General features: G+C 40.2%; 1 protein-coding gene across 1 annotated transcript; it reads left to right on the top strand.

Moving 5' to 3' along the window:
- Positions 1-13,502: 13,502 nt before the first annotated feature.
- On the top strand, positions 13,503-13,807 carry LOC133047698 (large ribosomal subunit protein eL39). Its single transcript, XM_061131101.1, has one exon. The coding sequence runs from the start codon at positions 13,531-13,533 to the stop codon at positions 13,684-13,686; it is 156 nt and encodes a 51-aa protein (XP_060987084.1). The 5' UTR covers positions 13,503-13,530; the 3' UTR covers positions 13,687-13,807.
- Positions 13,808-19,870: the final 6,063 nt, after the last annotated feature.

Here is a 19,870-nt window from a genome sequence, read left to right as displayed (position 1 = left end):
AGCCACAGAACTCAGAGGACAGGATGGTTTACACTGACAGAGAATTTGAGAATTGCAAATCATAAGACACAGATTTAATGAAACACAAAATTTTAGGTTACATTCAATTAAAAAAATATTGTCGCTCTATACCAATTGTGTTATTAAAAATTGCAGATGGTTGCCAAATTATTTATTAATAAACCACTGTGGCCCTAAATTCCTCAGTTTTAATTTTTATTGCATTGATTGCAGCCCTAACTTTAGCACTAACAATCCCTAAAACTAACAAAGTCCAACCTAAGCACTAACAATCTGACTTCTAAGTGATCGATTTCTTTGGGAGATGCGCTGTCCCCTAGGAACTGAAGCAGGAGACTTGAGGATGAGAAAAGGAGCTAAAATAAGGAAGGGCTAAGTAACAGGCAAAAAGTGTTGGAAAGGATGAACAGAAACGTGGGACCCCCTGTGGAGGTCTAGACAAGAAGCAAGTTGCACTTTTTGAAAGCTTAGGAAGTGGTCAAGGGGGCAGATGAGTCTCTGGTCCACAGCCCAGCCTGTACTGTTTAGATTTATCACTGTGATGATTAAAGCTTCCTCAAGGTTAATTTGTGTTTATTAGATTCAGAAAATGGCAGCCAAGTAGTATCCACAATAGGGAGATGAATTAGCCTGCTTCCTCCAAGGTAACTAGAGTCATTTGAGAATACCTTCCTATGGAGCAGATTAATTTTCAGGCTCTAATCTAACTGGAGGAACATAAAGTTGATGCTTCTTCTTCCTCCTTCCCCAAGGGGAGGCCAAAGACACACTCTGTGTAAGATAGAATGACTAACAGACAGATAGAAAGAGAAAGAAAGAGAAATTATTGTATGCACTCCAAGAGAAATGGTTGAAATCAAAATCATCTTAATAGAACATCAATATAATTACCCTCCATGCAAAGATGCAGCTTTCTGATCACATGTGGTTGGAAAAAGAAATATTTTTGGCCACCTCGACATCTGTGAAAACACCCTGCCCTGTTAATTCCCAAATAGCTTGTTTACAAGTTAATGTACCCATAGTAGGCAAGTGTGGAGTGGTCATGAGAAACACTGCAAGGATGTGCTAAAATCAGTCCTTAAGCAAGGCAACTCATTTAAGTTAAATTTAAAAAAAGGAAAAGAGAACAGTATATTCTTACCTTCTTAGTTGAAGTCTCCAAACTTACCTGTATACACATTCACATGTGTATGATTGATAGTCTTTGAGGGCTTAGGAGGGAGACGATGATAGCCAAACACAAGTGAAGGTAATGATTTTTTTCCTACTTCATCAAAGATCATAACCTATGGTATCCAGAATTCTAGGATGTCCTCTTCTCAAGATTCCTCCCCATATGTTCAAGTTTACCTTGGAGATACTGCATTTGGTTCTAGATCACTGCAGTAAAATAAATATCACAATAAAGCAAGTCATACAAACTTTTTGATTTCCTAGTGCATATGAAAGCTATGTTTACACCATACTGTCGTCTATTAATTGTGCAATAATAGCATTATGTCTAAAGAAAATAATGTACATACTTTAACTAGAAAATACTTTATTGCTAAAAAAACAGTTAACCATCACCTGACAAGCAGGGTTGCCACAAAACTTCAATGTGTAAGAACTCAGGATCTGCAAGTTTCAATAAAGCAAAGTGCAATAAAATGACGTATGCCTGTGCACAGACTGGTAGAACTCCCTTCCCATGTGAATATGATGGCACGTCATTTCTGTGATTATGTTGCATTCTATGGCAAAGGTGAAGTGAATTTGCAGATGTAATCAAGGTCTATAATCAGTTGACTTTGAGTTAATTGAAGAGGAGATTATCCTGGTTGGATGGACATGAGTTTGAGCAAGCTCTAGGACATGGTGAAGGACAGGAAAGCCTGGCATGCTGCAGTCCATGGGGTCACAAAGAGTCCTATACAACTGAGTGACTGAACAACGAGAGTAAATCAGATGAGCCTTTTAAAAGAGGGTCAGAAATCTCTGCTGGCCTTTAAAAATTTTTTTTTATTTATTTGGCCATTTCAGGTCTTAGTTGTGACATGCAAACTCTTAGTCAAGGCATGTGAGATCTAGTTCACAGACCAGGGAAGGAACCCAGACCCCTGTACTGGGAGCATGGAGTCTCAGCCACTGGACCACCAGGAAAGTCCTTCTGCTGGCCTTTAAGAATCAAGTCTTTATGAGTTCTAAAGAGGCAAGAAAAGGAATTCTCTGAATAACCTTGTGAACTTGGAGGAGGACTTTAAGCCTCAGATAAAAGTACAGCCTTGACCTCTGAGTAGAATGTTAGCAGTGAGTTTTTCATAAGTGACGCTTATCATGGTGAGAAAATTCCCTTCTACTCCTAGTTTGTTGAAGGTTTTCATCATGAAAAGGTGCTGGATATTTTCAAATGCTTTTTCAGCATTAAATGAGATGATCATGTGCTTTTTCCCCCCCTTTATTCTGGTAATGTGCTATAGTTTTCTTAAGGTAAACCACCCTTGTCTTCTGGGATAAATTCCACTTGCTCATGATGTGTACTCTTAGCACGCTGCTGGGTTAGGTTTGTTACTATTTTGTTGAAGATTTTTTTCATCCATATTCATAAGGGATATTGGTTTTCACTTGCCCTTTGTTGTGTTGGTTTTAGTACCAGGGTAAAACTGGGGTCACAGAGTAAGTTAGGAAATGCTTCTTCCTTTTTTATTTTTTGTAGGAGTTTGAGAAGTGCTTGGTGTTAATTCTTTGAATGTTTGGTAGAGTTCACCAGTGAAGCCTTCTGCCCTAGGCTCTTTTGGGGAGAAAGTTTTTGACTTCTGATTCAATTTTTACTTGTTATAAGTCAGTTCACATTTTTCTGTTTCTTCTTCCTTTTTTTTGGCTGCTCCGGGCAGCTTGTGGGATCTCAATTACCCAACCAGGGAGTGAACCCTAGCCAGGGCAGTGAAAGTGCCAAATTCTAACTATTAGAACACCAGTAACTCCCCCCAATTTTTCTCTTCTTGAGTCAGTTTTGGTAGTATGTGTTTTCCTAGAAGTTTGTCTATTTTGTTTAGTTATCTAATTTGTTAGCATATAGTTGGTCATGAAAGTGAAAGTCACTGAGTCGTGTCCTACTCTTTGAGACCCCATGGACTATACAGTCCATGGAATTCTCCAGGCCAGAATACTGGAGTGGGTAGCCGTTCCCTTCTCCAGGGGGTCTTCCCAAACCAAGGATCCAACCCAGGTTTCCCAAATTGCAGGTGGATTCTTTACCAGCTGAGCAACCAGGGAAGCCCATAGTTGATCATAGTATATTTCAATAATACTTTTTGCCTCTGTTAGATCCCCACTTTCAATTTGATTTTAGTTAATTTACATCTTCTTTGTTTTCCTTAGTCTAGCTAAATGTTTGTTCCTTTTGTTTTCAAAGAATTAACTTTTGGCTTTATTGGTTCTTTTGTTTTTCTATTCTTTATTTCATTTATCTCTGCTCTAATCTTTATTATCTTCCTTCTGCTAGCTTTGGGTATAACTTGCTCTTTTCTTTTAGTTAATTGGGGTATTGTTGTGGTTATGGTTTAGTTGTTAAGTAGTGTCAAGCTCTTGCGACCCCATGGACTCTAGCCCACCGGTCTCCTCTGTCCATGGGATTTTCCAGGCAAGGATACTGGAGTGGGCTGCCATTTCCTTCTTCAGATCTTCCAGACCAAGGGATCGAACCAGGTTTCCTGTGCTGCGGTGGTCTCCTGCATTGCAGGCGGATTCTCTCCTGACTGAGCCACCAGGGAAGCCATTGATTTGGGATCTTTCTTCTTTTTTAATGTGAGCATTTTCAGCTATAAATTTCTCTCTGAGCACTGTTTGTGCTGTATTCCTATGAGTTCTGACACATTTTCATTTATCTTATTTTCTACTCTTTGGATTTCTTTGACTCACAGGTTTAAGAGTGTGATCCATTTCCACACATTTGCAAAATTTCCAAGTTTCCTTCTGCTATTAGTTTCATTCCATTCATTCCATGGTCATACAGGATACTGTGTATGATTTTCAATCTTTTAAATTTATCAAGATTGTTTTGTGGCTTAATGTAGACCTATCCAGGAGAATCTTTTCACGTTTAGCTGAGAAGAACATGCACTCTTGTTGTTGGGTAGTGTATTCTATAGATGTCTGTTAGGTTCATTTGGCTTATAGTGTTGAATATATCCTTATTGATCTTCTGTGAGGTTGTTTCATCCATTACTGACATAGCATATTGGAGTCTTCGATTATTGTAGAACTGTTTATCCCTTCAATTCTGCCACCTTTTAGGTTGATATATTTAGTTTGTATAGATGAATATATGTTTATAGGACTTCCCTGCTGGCTCAGTGGTATACAATCTGCCTGCCAATGCAAGAGACTTGGATTCAATCCCTGGGTCAGGGAAGATTCCCTGGAGAAGGAAATGGCAACTCCAGTATTCTTGCCTGGGAAATCCCATGGACAGAGGAGCCTGGCAGGCTACAGTCTATGGGGTCACAAAGAGTCAGACGCAACTTAGCAACTAAACAACAACAGTATTTATAATTGTTATATCCTCTTGAAAGACTGACCTCCTCAGCAATATAAAATGTCTTTGTTTTTTAAATAATTTTTTACTCAAAGTTTTTGTTTTTATTTATTTATTTTGCTACACTGTGCAGCTTGTGGGATGTTTAGTTCCCCAACTAGGGCTTGAACCCAGGCCTTCAGCAGTGACAGTAAAGAGTCCTAACTACTGGACTGCCAGGACATTCTCTAAAGTTTTGCTTTTGTCAGTCATTCGTCCAGCTATTCTGCTCTCTTTTGGTCACTATTTATATGTTGTAGTGGGTTCAACAGTGATGACAAAAAGATCTATCTCAGTCCTGATACTTGTGTTCATGACCTTAGCTGGAAATAGGGTCTTTGCTGCAGTTGGGTTAAGGGTCTTGAGACAAGATCATTTTGATCTTAGGGTGGGCCTTAAATCCAATGATAGAAGTCCCTGTAAGAGAAAGGGAAGGGAATGTGAGAGACACATAGAGAAAAAGGCGATGTGGAGGCACAGATTGATGTGATTTCTCTACAAGCTATGGTATTCCAATGATACTAGGAGCAACCAGCAGCTATGAGAGAGGCATGGGATGGAGTCTCCATCAGCACCTGGAAGGAACTAACCTGGCTGGTGCCTTTATTTTGGACTCCTGGGCTCCAGCACTACAAGAGAATCAATTTCCAAAGGTTATGGTAATTTGTCACAGAGAACTAATAATATATGGAATATATTTTTCCATCCTTTCATTTTCCACTTATTTGTATCTTTGATACTAAAATGAATCCCTTAGCTTATAGTTGGATTGTGTTCGTACTTATGTTTTCTCCACTCAGCCAACCTCTGTCTTGTTTTTAAAATCAGCTTTGTTGTTGTTGTTTAGTTGTCAAGTCATGTCTGACTCTTTGTGAGCCTCATCTCAGTGAGGCAGTAGTGAGCCATAGTATGAAGTGAGATCTTAAATCCCTGACCGGGAACTGAACCTGGGAGGCCTGAATAAGAACCAGAGATCCTAGCCTCCAGACAAGCAAGGGTTAGAGGCTAGAAGCTATTTTTCCCTGGACGGTTGCATTTATCACAGAGGCAGAAACTGTAAATGCAGGTACAAAGTTTATGATTAGAGACATAGCACAATAACGAGTGAGAGAGCATGTGGAGAGACAGTTTTAGTTAAGGCCAAAGCAAGGCAGAGATGCACAGTGGAAAAACAGGGTCCCCTCTCAGCGAGGAGGAGTGCAGTGAAGAGGTGGTTAAGTCATTTATACGGGGCAGATCTTCTGGGTCTTTGTCTTCCTTCAGGCCACTTATCTGGTTTCTTTTTCCACCCCACCTCCCCGGGACACTCCCCTGGATGTGCTTGCATCCTTCAGCAAAAAATGGATCTCGAAGTGAAGGCTTCTGGGAGGAGCAAGACAATTAAGGCCTGGCATTATTCCTTCACTTTTGACCCAAAAGGATCCTTTCTGAGGATGTGTAGTGTCTCCCTTGTCCCAAAGAGGGGGGAGTGGAGATCCCTTAGTCCTTTACTCAGAGTTTTGCCCCTCTTTAACTTTGCCATGACTGTTTCCTTGACTATTGCCACAACTATTACCCTAAGGTGTTTACAAGAGACAAACGCTGGCTATTTATGCTGTTTCTGTTGTTACTTCCATTTCAGAGGGCAAAAAGGAGGCTGATCAAAAATGCCTTAACTGTACCCTACCCATCTCTTGCCTCAGAAAATTTTAACAGTCGTTAAGTATCCAGTGTGAAACCCACTTATTCATGCTCCATGAAATGTAAACAGGAAGCCAGTTGGTCTAACCTGGAGCCCATCTATCTCCTACAGCAATCCCATGGACTGTAGCCCACCAAGCTCCTCCGTCCATGAGACTTCCCAAGCAAGAATACTGGAGTGGGTTGCCATTTCCTTCTCCAGGGGATCTTTCCGGCCCAGGGACTGAATTCAAGTCTCCTGCATTGACAGGCAGATTTTTTACCACTGAGCTACCTAGAGAGCCGAAAACAGTTTTACTGAGGTATAGTTCATATACCATACAATTCACCAACTTAGAGTGTATAACTCAATAGTTTTTTGTATATTACATCATAAATTTGAAAAAATTATAAATTGACATAGTAAATACATATGCTGTTTTGTTATCAATATATTATACATAAAACAAACTCGTCACATTAACCATTTTTAAGTGTAAAATTCAGTGACATTAATTACATTTGCATGTAATTAATTTTCATGTAATCAAGCACATTTCATTTGCTATGAAATCATCACCGCTTCTATTTCCCAAATGTTTTCATTGCCCCGAGTAGAAACTCTGTAACCACTGAGCAGTAACTCCTCAATACTTTTCCACCAACCTCTCTGGTGACTTCTAATCTACTTGCTATCTCTATTAACTTGAATATTATAGGTGCCTTATATAAATGGTATCATACAATATTTATCCTTTTCTGTCTGGTGTACTTTACTCATTATAATACCTTCAAGGTTCATCCATGTTATAGCATCAGAACATCACTTGTTTTTACAGCTAAATAATAGTCCATTGTATGTGTATACCACATCTTGTTTGTCCATTCACCTGTTGATGAACACCTGGTGTGTTTCCACCTTTTGGATATTGTAAATTACATCGTCATACAAATATCTGTTTGAGTGAAGGCTTTCAATTTCTTTGGGTATATACCTAGAGGTGGAATAGCTGGGCGACTTCCCAGCTGGCATTAGTGGTAAAGAACCTGCCTGCCAATGCAGGAGAGTTGGGAGACGTGGATTTTATCCCTGGGTCAGGAAGATCCCCTGGAGAAGGGCATGGCAACCCACTCCAGTATTCTTGCCTAGAGAATAACCATGGACAGAGGTGCCTGGCAGGCTAGAATCCATTGGGTTGCAAAGAGTCAGACACAACTGAAGTGACTTAGCACGCACACATGGAATTGCTGGATCATATTATAATTCCTGTTTATCAATTTATAGTTCTTTTTATTGTGTCAAAACACACATAGCATAAAATTTATCATTTTAACCATTTTTTTTCATTCTAACCATTTTTAACTATACACTTTAGTGGCATTAACTTCATTTGGATTGTTATTCAACCATCACCATCACCTACCTCTAGAATTTTCATCTTCCTATTAGAATTTCCAGTGAAATAGTTTAAGTGTAGATCATAGAGGTAGAGAAGTAACAGATAAGACAAAGTTTGTACAGTTTAGCACTTGGAATTATAATTGAACTCACTGTCCATTGGCAACTTTTTCTGTGATGGAATGCTTGAGAGGACTCAAAGGGTTCATGGGAACACAAAGAATTGCTGGAATTTATATGTTCCCAAGCCAACAGGAAGGTAAGGATTGCTCGCTCATCTTTCTGAGAAAAAAAGCAAAACAAAACACATCTTAAGATTTCACAAGAGTCTTGTTACTTTACTCAGGTTCTCACGGTTGGTGAACCTAATTTGGGAGGACAAAGGAAAAGAAGTGGTATTTGTTGGCTGGGATTGGAAGGGACGTGGGAAAGATGCAAGTGTGCTTCAGGTCCCAAAGACAGACTCTTTGTTTCTTTTTTTTTTTAATTATTTTTGGCTGCACTGGGTCTTTGCTGTTGCTCACAGACTTAGTTGCTCCAAGGCATGTGGGATCTTCCAAGACCAGGGATCAAACCTGTGTCCCATGCATTGCAAGGCAGATTCCTAACCTCTGGACCATGTTGGATGCCCCCCCAAAGACAGATTCTGACTGGCAACAGATGTGTGGGGGCTGATATTGTCCCTACTTGTGAGTGTAGGGACTCACAAGTAGAGTGCCTTCAACCCAGCCTGACACACAGGTCAAAGATTTTGGCTCCCTGGAACTTCCCTGGTGGTCCAGTGGTTGAGAACCCACCTGCCGGTGCAGGGGACATGAGTTCAATTCCTGATCCAGGAAGATCCCACATACTGTGGAACAAATAAGCCTGTGCACCACAAGTGTGGTACTGAGCCCACTCACCGCAACTACCGAAAGCCTGTGTGCAGCAATGAAGACAGCGCTGCAAAAGGTAAATAAATACATCAAACATTTTAAAAAAGGATTATGGTCCCTAATATGTATGCATTTCTGACAAGTTTGGCCACAGAAATACTTGAGCTGACTCCTCAGACACCTACCTTTGGTGCTTCTCAAACCTAAGCATGTTGGGATATATTTTTAAAAAAGAATCAAAAGCACTATTATGTAGAAAGATGATTAACCCCTTTGTCTTACATGTGAAGTAACTGAATCAGAGAAGTTAGGTGATTCACTGAAGCTCACAGAGCGGGTAGCCTCAGTGTTAAGGTTGAATCAGTGCCTTGAGTTCAGGGCTCATTTCATTCTATCACATTGTTTCTATTCAAAAGGCTGGCCCTATCTAAAATGTCAGATGATTTCCTCTAAATCTGTTTCAGAATTCAAACCATTTCAGCTTAAGCACTGGCATGATACGTTCCAACAGAGTCATTAGTATTCATTTTCCAAAACACTCTTTTCTCTTGAGTATTTATTCCATTTTTCTTTGGCACTGGTGTCCTTGCTTTTATTGCTTTGGGTAGGGCTGACACCACATCTAACTTATGAGTGACATGACACCCAGATGGATCATGACCTCAGTGTTTGATTCAAGGATAGAGTTATTGTCCCATAAGGAGACTTTTGCTGAGACTGTTGGGAGCGGGTGGGGAACCTCTTTTCTGCCTGAACTTCTAACAGCAAGGATGAATGGAGACAGGAGCTTGAGGCCACTTTGACTACAGAGGAAGCCAAGAAAAGGAGAAAATGAGAGCTTGAGAAAAACTGAAGAAAGAAAATGAGAGCTGGAGAAAAAACTGAATTCTGAAGGTGTAGTTTGACTTCCTAAGTTAAAACACATATTAGTCTAGAACTTTTGTGGGTTTTTTTCCCCCCAGTAATATGATCTAAGAGATTTCCTCTTTTGGTTAAGCCAATTCGAGGTGAATTTTCTGTCTTTTGAGATGAAAAGATCCCAACTAATATAACATTGTTTTGATTGTTTAAAAATAATTTTAGGAAGGAAGAGAATGAAAGTCACTAGAGAATAACATTTTAAAGTATCGTATCTAATTATGAGTCAAGAGCTTGAATTAGTTAGGGTTGCTTTCAGCTTCAAGTTCCAAAAGCAACTTAAACAAAAAAGATATTTATGTCTTCATAGAAAAAGAAGTCTGTAAGCAGAAAAGCAAGGAAGGGTTGGTTAACTCATCACACCACATCACTGAGGGCCCAGAATCCCTTCTGTGGGCATAGATTGGGCATCTCACTTAAGTACTTCTAGATCTATACAATCAGAGAGTCTCTAGCTCTGCTAGTTACAGATATGAATCATCACAGTGAAAAGCCACAGCCTTGCATCCAGTGTGCAGATATATGCCATTTTGCAGGTTCTTGAATAAAGAGGAAGTTGGATTTTCCTGAGAAAGCCCTGGAACAGCCAAAATTTTATCTTATAATTCTCCCCACTGTTTTCTCCCCTACTCCCCCTCCCAAAACCAGCAGCCATTTTCCCAATCAAGTGGGCACTAGGAAAGGGAAAATTCTCTTTAACGAACTCCTATATATTGGCTATGAGTAAGAGGACACTGGGACCCACTGATCAGAGCGGTAGTTTATGAATGTCACATGGTTAATCCACTCTTGTGTAGAGTGCATTGTACAAATATGTCAGCGAACCACCTATGGTTCGTTCCCTAGTTCCTGAATACATAGTTGGAACAGACGGGCTTGGAGACTGGAATAATATGCATATTGGCCGCCTGATCTATGGAGTGCAACATAACAGTAAGAAAGTCCAAACAGAAGTCCTGTAACTGCCCTTCCTTGTCAAAACAATAAACTCAAAGCAAATCACATCCCTAGGGGAACTGCAGAGATTAGTGCCACCATCAGACTTAAAAAAGGCGGAGACAGTGATTCCTGTCACCCCTCTATTGAAGTTGCTCTTTAGCCTGCAAAGGAAGGTGCCTCTTGTGTATTATTATAAAATTAACCAGGTAGTGACTGAACTGTAGCTACTGTTTTAGATGTGGTCTCTAGTGGAGCATACCGTTGTGTAACTCCAACTATTGCTGATCTACAAAGAGTTTTTTTTCTCGGTACCATTTGACAAGCATCATTGCAAGCACATTGCTCATATCCAGCAGGAGCAGCTGCAGCCCTTTCATGTCTTTCTTCAGGGCTATGTAAAGTCTACTGCTCTCTGTCATAATCTAGTTTACAGAGACCTTGATTGTCTCACCACCTTACAGAGAATATCGTGCTGGTCCACTCCAATAATGTCATTACATTAACTTGATTTGGAGGGCCAGAAGTGATAAGAACCCTAGATGCCTTAGTAAGACACATGCTTACCAGTGGATAGCAGATAATCTCTAGGAAAATTTACATCGTATCAATTTAATGAAGTTGCCAGGAGTCTAGTAGTTTGCGGCACATCAGAATATCCTGTCTAAAATATAAGGCAAATGGTAGTTTTAGCTGCTAAAAAAGAGGGAGAAACACTTGAGCCTTTTTGTCTTTTAGACAAGATATATCACATTTATATTGCTTTGTATAAGCCAGTCTTGAGTAGTTCCTAAAACAAGAGAAAACTCTGCCGGGCAAGCTTCTCTGTCACGTGGGCCATATGAGCCAGCAAAGCCTGTGTTGTCACATGTCCGTCACAGACGGTCATACAACATGGATCCTCTGTCAAATGTTAATGGTAGAATCCCAATGCGAAACTCTGAGGTTTTAGGTCAAAATTAAGTCCTCTTCTGTTGATAAATATTTTTCATTTTGAGAAATAGCTTCTGCTTTCTCCTGAGTTGTAGTTGAAATGCAATGCTTGACCATAGAACACAAACCGAGGTATATGCTTTGAACATGTGACCAACATATGGTGCTCCCATACTCAATAGGCTCAGGAACCAAGGTGTCAACATGGCTTTATTCATTTTTACACTATTAAATAACCATCCCCCAAAAACCTGTTTTGATTCTCATTTCTACATCTGTGTGTTTTATTGGTTGAAAGAACTTATTTTTCAAGTGAGGAATGTTTCCACCAGAAAATACCAAAAATATCTCCACTGAATTGGAGGTTGAGACAGACACTTGAACACTTGGGGATTTTCAAGACTGAAGACAAAAGGAGAAGGGGATGACAGAGAATGAGATGGTTGGATGGCATCACCGACTCAATGGACATGAGTTTGAGCAAACTCCAGTAGATAGCAAAGGACAGGGAAACCTGGCATGCTGCAGTTCATGGGGTCACAAGGAGTCGGACACAACTTAGCCACTGAACAACAACAAATTGACAAGCACTGAAGAGGGTTACTGTGTTGACTGAGTCATGGGTTCCGATTTCCAAGTGGAAATGGGATTCTTGCTACAGAAAAGGTTAAGAAAGACCTGCGTTTGGAATCAAGAGATTCTTTGAGGCATATTTCAAAATAGTACACATAAATTCTAGTAAAATTTAATGGTAGACTACATGCATTAGGGCTCTCCAGAGAAACAGAGCCAATAGGATGTATATATATGTAAACATACACACGTAGCACAGTTCTCAGGGGTGTGGTGGGTCAAAAAATCTGCCTGTCAATGCAGGAGACGTGGGTTTGATCCCTGGATTGGGAAAATCCCCTGGAGAAGGAAATGGCAACCCACTCCAGTATTCCTGCCTGGAAAATCCCATGGACAGGGGAGCCTGGCGGGCTACAGTCCATGGGTTTGCAAAGAGTTTGACATGACTGAGAGACTGAACACACACACACACACACACACACACACACACACACACATTTGTCTTCATATAGATAACATATACAAAAATATAAAATGTACTATTAATATATGACAATGTATAATAAAATACACATCTTTGTAATAAAGAGTCCAATTATGAGGAATTGGCTCAATGGATTACAGAGGCTGAGGAGCCCAGAGATCTTCAGTCAGCAAGCTGGAGATTCAGGACAGTTAATGTGTTCAGTCTGAGTCCAAAGGCTTGAGAACTAGGAAAGTTGATGATATGTGTCAGGTCCAGTTTAAAAGTCCACAGACTCAAAACCCAAGAGAAGTTGATGTTTTGATCTAAGTTAAAGAACCAGGAAAAAGCAAATAAACAAACAAACCAATATCGCAGCTGAAGTAGTAAGGCAAAAGGAGTTCCCTCTTATTCAGACTTCTTATTCTATTTAGGTCTTCAATTGTTTATAAGAGACCCACTCACATTAGGGAGGGAAGTCTGCTTAACTCAGTGTACTGATTTAAAGGCTAGTCTTATCTGGACACACCTCACAGAGACAGCCAGAATAATGTTTGTGCAAATTTCCTGGTCCCCTGTCAACAGTCAAACTGACACATAAAATTATCACAGTAAAACGACCCACTGAGGACTGAGAGCAAAGTCCTTCAAAAATGAATACTTGAACCACCTGCCAGGTATGGGACTACAGTCAGCTGACTTGTTGGCAGAGGGAAAAGGAAATATGAACTGTGTAATGGAAAGAGGGGAGTTATAAACATCAACTATGATCTTGTGACCAGTAACAGAAATGAGGACAGTAACAGCTATGCTTATTTTCATCCTTGCTTGTTGCATTAATTTCCAAGAGATGCCATAAGAAAGTATCACAAACTTGGTACATTAAAACAACAGGAATTTATGCTTTCACAGTTCTGGAGGCTAGAAGTCCAAAATTAAGGTGTTGTCAGGGCTCTGCTCTCTCTTTGAAGGCAGTAGGGAAGAATCTTTGCTGGCTTCTTCCTGGTGGCTGGTAGCCTTTGAACTTCTTATCTTACAGGGGCATCACTGCATTCAACCTCTGTGTTTCTTGTCACATGGTCTTCTTCCCCATACATCTGTGTGTCCACATCTTCTTTTCCTTCCTCTTGTAAGGACACCAGTCCCTCTTTTCTCTTCTCTGCCATCCTATGTGCGGTTGAGTTCTGTCCGCACCATGTCTTCTCACAAGACTTTCAAGATCAAGCGATTCCTGGCCAAGAAGCAAAAGCAGAATCGTCCCATTCCTCAATGGATTCGAATGAAAACTGGCAATAAAATTAGGTACAACTCCAAGAGAAGACATTGGAGAAGAACCAAACTGGGTCTATAAGAAGCCTCACATAAAAAGTGGCACACATGTTAAGATCACTTATTTAAGCAGCCATATCACAGTGAGAACATCACTACTGTAATGCTTGGCTCCTGATGTTTCTTATTTCCTCACTATGAGTCTGAGACCAGTAATAAATATGATACGTCACATTGGAAAAAAAAAAAAAAAGAACCAGTCATTGGATTCACGGCCCACTCTATTCCAGTATGACCTAATCTTAACTTGATTACATTTATGAACACTCTTTTTTTCAAATAAGCTTGTTTCACAGGTATCAGGGGTTATCTTTTTGGAGGACATAATTAAGTCTGCAACACTTACATATGAAACCAGTTATTTTCCTCCTTCTCATTTCCCAGATTAATTTTTTTATTGAAGTCTATTTGTCATGCAACATTATATTAGTTTCAGGTGTACAACCTAGTGATTTGATATTTGTAGATAGTGCAATGTGTGCTAAGTTGCTTCAGTCATGTCCGACTCTTTGTGACCCTATGGACCGTAGCCCTCCAGGCTCCTCTATCCATGGGATTCTCCAGGCAAAAATACTGGAGTGGGTTGCCATGCCCTTCTCCAGAGGATCTTCTCAACCCAGGGATTGAACCTAGGTCTCTTGATTCTCCTGCATTGGCAGTCACCTTCTTTACTACTAGCGCCACCTGGGAAGACCATATGGTGCAAAATGATTATCAAAATAAGTTAACAGCTGTCACCATTCAGTTACAGTTTTCCTGTGATGAGCACTTTTGAGATCTACTCTCTTAACAATTTCAAATAAGCAACACGATATTTAAAAATTTTTTAAATTTTATTTAGTTATTTTTGGCTGTGCTGGGTCATTGTTGCTGCGTGTGGGCTTTCTCCTGATGTGGCCTGAGGGCTTTTCATTGAGGTGGCTTCTCTTGCTGAGGAGCACGGGATCTAGGATGCACGAGGGCTTCAGCAGTTGTGGCTCAAGGGCCCAGTTGCCCTGAGACATGTGGGATTCTCCCAGGCCAGCGATCAAACCCATGTTCCCTGCACTGGCAGGTGCACTCGTAACCAATGGACCACCAGGGAAGCCTGCAATATGGTATTAAGCCATAGTTGTTATGCTGTACATCACATCCCCATGACATTTATTTTATAACTGGAAGTATGTACCTTTGATCTCCTTTACTCAATACACCCACCCTCCAATCACTGTTTTTGGCAACCTCCAATTTATTTTCTGTAACTATGAGAACTTGTTCTTCTTCTTCTTTTTTTTTAAAATTCCATATATAAGTGAGATCACATATTATTTGTCTTTCTATTTAACTTAGCATAATGTTCTCAAGGCCCATCCTTGTTGTTGCAAATGGCGAGATTTTATTCTTTTTATGGTTGAATACTATACCATTGTGTTTGTGTATACACACATCACATTTTCTTTATCCATTCCTCCATTAATTGACCTTGTGCTATGTTGTATTGCACAACTGCACAGACACGAGAGTGACTAAGCACAGCACATGTTGTATTGTTGGGTCTATGTGCTAAGCTGTGTCCGACTCTTCGTGACGCTATGGACTTTAGCCCACCAGGCTCCTCTGCTTATGGAATTCTCCAGGTAAGACTACTTCAGTGGGTTGCCATTTCCTTCTCCAGGGGATCTTCCTGACCCAGGGATCAAACCCAAGTGTCTTATGTCTCCTGTCTCGGCAGGTGGATCCTTTATCACTAGCGCTACCTGGGAAGCGTTGGTGGTTGTCTGAGCCTTCTCTCTTTTCTCTTGTTCTGTCTAGGAAAATGTGAATTTCATTGGTGGTTGTTTACATTAAAATGTAGGTTACAGTTTATCTAGGAGGAACTGTGGCTGAACTGGAATTAATATCTCTCAGATACAAATATGGCAATAGACGGGAATTTGTGTCTTCTCTTCTTGGGGGAGAAAGAGAGACGGTGCAGGTATCTTCATGTTCAATAGAATAGTTGCATCCTGTGTGGCAGATGTGTGATGTTACTTCTTTGCTACCTGTAAGTATTTAAGTACAGTAGAGTGAGAATAGTGCTGAGTACCCCAGAGGGTAGACTATTATTATTTGTGAGAGGTCACTGATGAGAGAAGTCATTTTGGTTTCCTGCTTCTGAGATGGAGCTTACAGCAGCTTCTGGGTTCCTACTCAAGCAGTGCGGTTTCAGGGATTGCAACAGCAGAGTGTGTCTGTACAATGGTAGGTGACTTTAGGTCCCGGTCTCCTGCAGTTTCAGTGAGCATGGGCCCCTGACTTCCTGCAAAATAGTAGTTGTTTCAACACCAATAGCTTCAATGGCACAGTGGTCATGGGTCCTTGGTAACATTATTTTCTCTTCTAGTCCTGAGGGATAATGTTTTCCATTATTTTCTAATCTCATCTTGCTTCTGTATCCCTTTGAAAACTTTTGCAAACAATTGACTGCATTCATTAAATTCCTTGTCTGAGTATTTAGCATGTTTTGTGTTTTCCTAAGTGGACACTAGCTGATACACTTTTCTTGGGCACCCAACTAAGCTACATTTTTCCTCCCTTTAAGTTACATGTGGCTGACTTCTAGGCGATGGTATATAACTGAGTGACATATGCTGTTTGGGTCCAAGACTTTTGAAAAGTAAGTATGCAACCCTCTCTACTTTTCTTCCACTTTCTTAAGTGCGACATAGATAACTTCAGGGGATGGTGGAATAACAGAAAAAGTCTCTGGATGGCCATGTGGAGGAAAGCATTAGGCTATTATATGAATGAGAAACAAAAAATTGTATTTGAACCTTTATGTGCTTTGGTGTCCATAATAGCAGATGGTGTTACTCTAGCTGATAAAGTTATTTTCCAAATATTATACATTTTTGCTGACTATAAAGCAGCCACAAATGCATTCATAGTAATAGAGTAGCAGGTGAATGGCAAAATTACTACATTTCTGGAGCAAGGATTTTTTTAGTTTACCTTACTTATGGTTGGAATAAAAACTGTACTATTTTTGAATACCCTAAATGTTTCTGAACAAATGGGAAGATAAGCCTACATATGTGCAAAATGACTGGCATATTTGGAGATGTGCATATGTTCTAAACATGACAAACACATGTATGACACAGCGTTTTCTGAAGTGCGGTGTGCCTACTTTGGAGACTAACTTAAACATCTAGGGATGCAGAAGATGATCCACTGGTGTGAAAGAAAGTATGAAAACTTTTCTATTTATTTGGTATCTTATCCTCTTGTAATGTCTATTTTTGAGTATGTTACATAACATATAACATGATACTGCATATATGTTATACAGTAATAATTACACATATTGGAAGTACATGTTCAAAAATTTTGCACTGAAAAGGATGCATGAACAAAAATATTTAGAGACCACTGGCAAACTTATTTAAGGGCCTTGAAGTAGTCTTAGTGACATGATAGTGTTATAAATTCACTATCTACTAAGTTAGTGAGATTCACTACTAAGATAACACTATAGTGTATAAATTCACTAAATACTAAGTGTATTTAACAAGGTAATGGATGTATAGGAGAGTGTTTTAATATATAGAAATTCATCTAGTATTACATGGGTTATAGCTTTTGCTTTTTTCTTAACTTTCTCTGAAATCCTGGATGAGTTACTTAATTAGTGCTGGTCTCATTTCTTCTTATCAAATATGGGGATTAGGTTAATTTGATTAATTGTGCTCAGTGGTACTCCAAAAGTTTTGATGAGTTTCTATAGAGCAAAGGTAGGAGGCAGGGAGACTACAGGAAGACTCTAGACAAGAATTCCAGCCTTGCTCTATCACGTCATCTAGGGTACTTAGCTCCCATTATAGGTCATACTACAGGGTAAGAACAGGAAGAAAGGAAAACCGCTGGCTAGATCACTTCTTAACATCCATTTCCATTTTAAGGGCAAATAAAATTCAAAACTTTTATAACTAATCTCTGGTATTGAGAATAAATGCCTATCTAAATACTACATGATGTCCTCATAAGTATAAAACTCCTGGGTGAGATAAACACAATCAAACATATGGAAAGTCATTATCAATATATTGGACTTGATGTAAAATGCAAGGTTGTGCTATTAAGAGTCTTAGCATCTCAGTTGGCTTTTTCGTGAGTTAGCTTACTTTACAAAGTCAACCACAGCATAACTTGTGCTGTGGCTATATTTTTTTCTAAAATCTTTTTATCAACTTATGAATGCATGTCATGTGATTAATTTAACTGGTTAAAAAGAAAAGAAGGAACCCAGTAAAGATCCCAAGAGAGGAGAGTTGGCAGAGAGAGAATACCACATTTAACACTTTCAGGATGAAAATGCTTTAAAATAGACTAGATATTAGGCTGGTCTATTTTGAACAAACACTTTAACTGTTAATTTTCTAAAATAAGCTCTGTTTGGTCTTTGGGATTCCATATGGTATTTTCCTGTTTTGAACATGAAAAAGTAAGAATATTTATTTCGCTACATTACCCTTCATTGGTTATACCTTACATCTCATTATTTGATTTGGCCGGAGTACTCCTTGATCCCTTGACACTCAGGAAAAGTGACAGCAAGCTGACTTCACGTCCGTGCTGGAGTGTGAACCACTTATTTTAAAACCCATACACTATAATGTCATTTAAGTAAAAGCAGCCAGAGACCACTCTTCAATTCAGTTTAGTTCAGTCGCTCAGTCGTGTCTGACTCTTTGAGACCCCATGTATCGCAGCACGCCAGGCCTCCCGGTCCATCACCAACTCCTGGAGTTTACTCAAACTCATGTCCATCGAGCTGGTGATGCCATCCAGCCATCTCATCCTCTGTCATCCCCTTCTCCACCTGCCCCCGATCCCTCCCAGCATCAGGGTCTTTTCCAATGAGTCAGCTCTTTGCATGAGGTGGCCAAAGTATTGGAGTTTCAGCTTCAACATCAGTCCTTCCAATGAACACCCAGGACTGATCTCCTTTAGGATGGACTGGTTGGATCTCCTTGCAGTCCAAGGGACTCTCAAGAGTCTTCTCCAACACCACAGTTCAAAAGCATCAATTCTTCGGCTCTCAGCTTTCTTCACAGTCCAACTCTCACATCCATACATGACCACTGGAAAAACCATAGCCTTGACTAGATGGACCTTTGTTGGCAAAGTAATGTCTCTGTTTTTTAATATGCTGTCTAGGTTGGTCATAACTTTCCTTCCAAGAAGTAAGGGTCTTTTTATTTCATGGCTGCAATCACCATCTGCAGTGATTTTGGAGCCCCCCAAAATAAAGTCAGCCACTGTTTCCCCATCTATTTCCCATGAAGTGATGGGACCAGATGCTATGATCTTAGTTTTCTGAATGTTAAGCTTTAAGCCAACTTTTTCACTCTCCTCTTTCACTTTCATCAAGAGGCTTTTTAGTTCCTTTTCACTTTCTGCCATAAGGGTGGTGTCATCTGCATATCTGAGGTTATTTATATTTCTCCCGGCAATCTTGATTCCATCTTGTGCTTCTTCCAGCCCAGCGTCTCTCATGATGTACTCTATATAAGTTAAATAAGCAGGGTGACAATATACAGCCTTGATGTACTCCTTTTCCTATTTGGAACCACTCTATTTTTCCATGTCCAGTTCTAACTGTTGCTTCCTGACCTGCATACAGGTTTCTCAAGAGGCAGGTCAGACCACTCTTATAACCCTCTTATTTTGCTGTGTTTTGTGACTGGGGGCCGAATTATGTAACGGACAGGCGTTGTTACAATGGGTAAGGTGCTTGTAAACCCTTTCCAGGGACTTGTGCTGTTTGGGGTCTACTTACCCCTCTGACTCCGTATAAAGGTAAGACACACGTCATTCGGAACCATTCTGCTCATTTTAGAAACACACCACTGATTACCCACGGTGGTCTGAAATGCTTTCAGTTTACATAAACAAAAATACAGGTCTGCCTTAATCTGTGTCATAATCTGCCCTATTCCTCGCCTCGTAAAAAGGAAGACTAAAATGGTATGTAATCCCAAATTCACACGTAGTACAATCAGGCCACGCTAGAACTTAATGAATTAAGACTGACCCAGAGAGACTCCGTTTCAGCAGCCCGGGCGGCATCCGGAGCCTCACTTCCTCCAGCCCCACCTCCAAGCTGTCCAGACGTCGTGCCCCGCCCCCTCCCGTCACAGCCAATGGGACACGCCGCACCACCGGTCCGCCGCGACCACGGGGAG

This window comes from Dama dama, chromosome 27 (assembly GCF_033118175.1).
Source record: "Dama dama isolate Ldn47 chromosome 27, ASM3311817v1, whole genome shotgun sequence".
Taxonomy (NCBI): Eukaryota; Metazoa; Chordata; class Mammalia; order Artiodactyla; family Cervidae; genus Dama; species Dama dama.
This window is presented reverse-complemented; position numbering and strand designations above follow the sequence as displayed.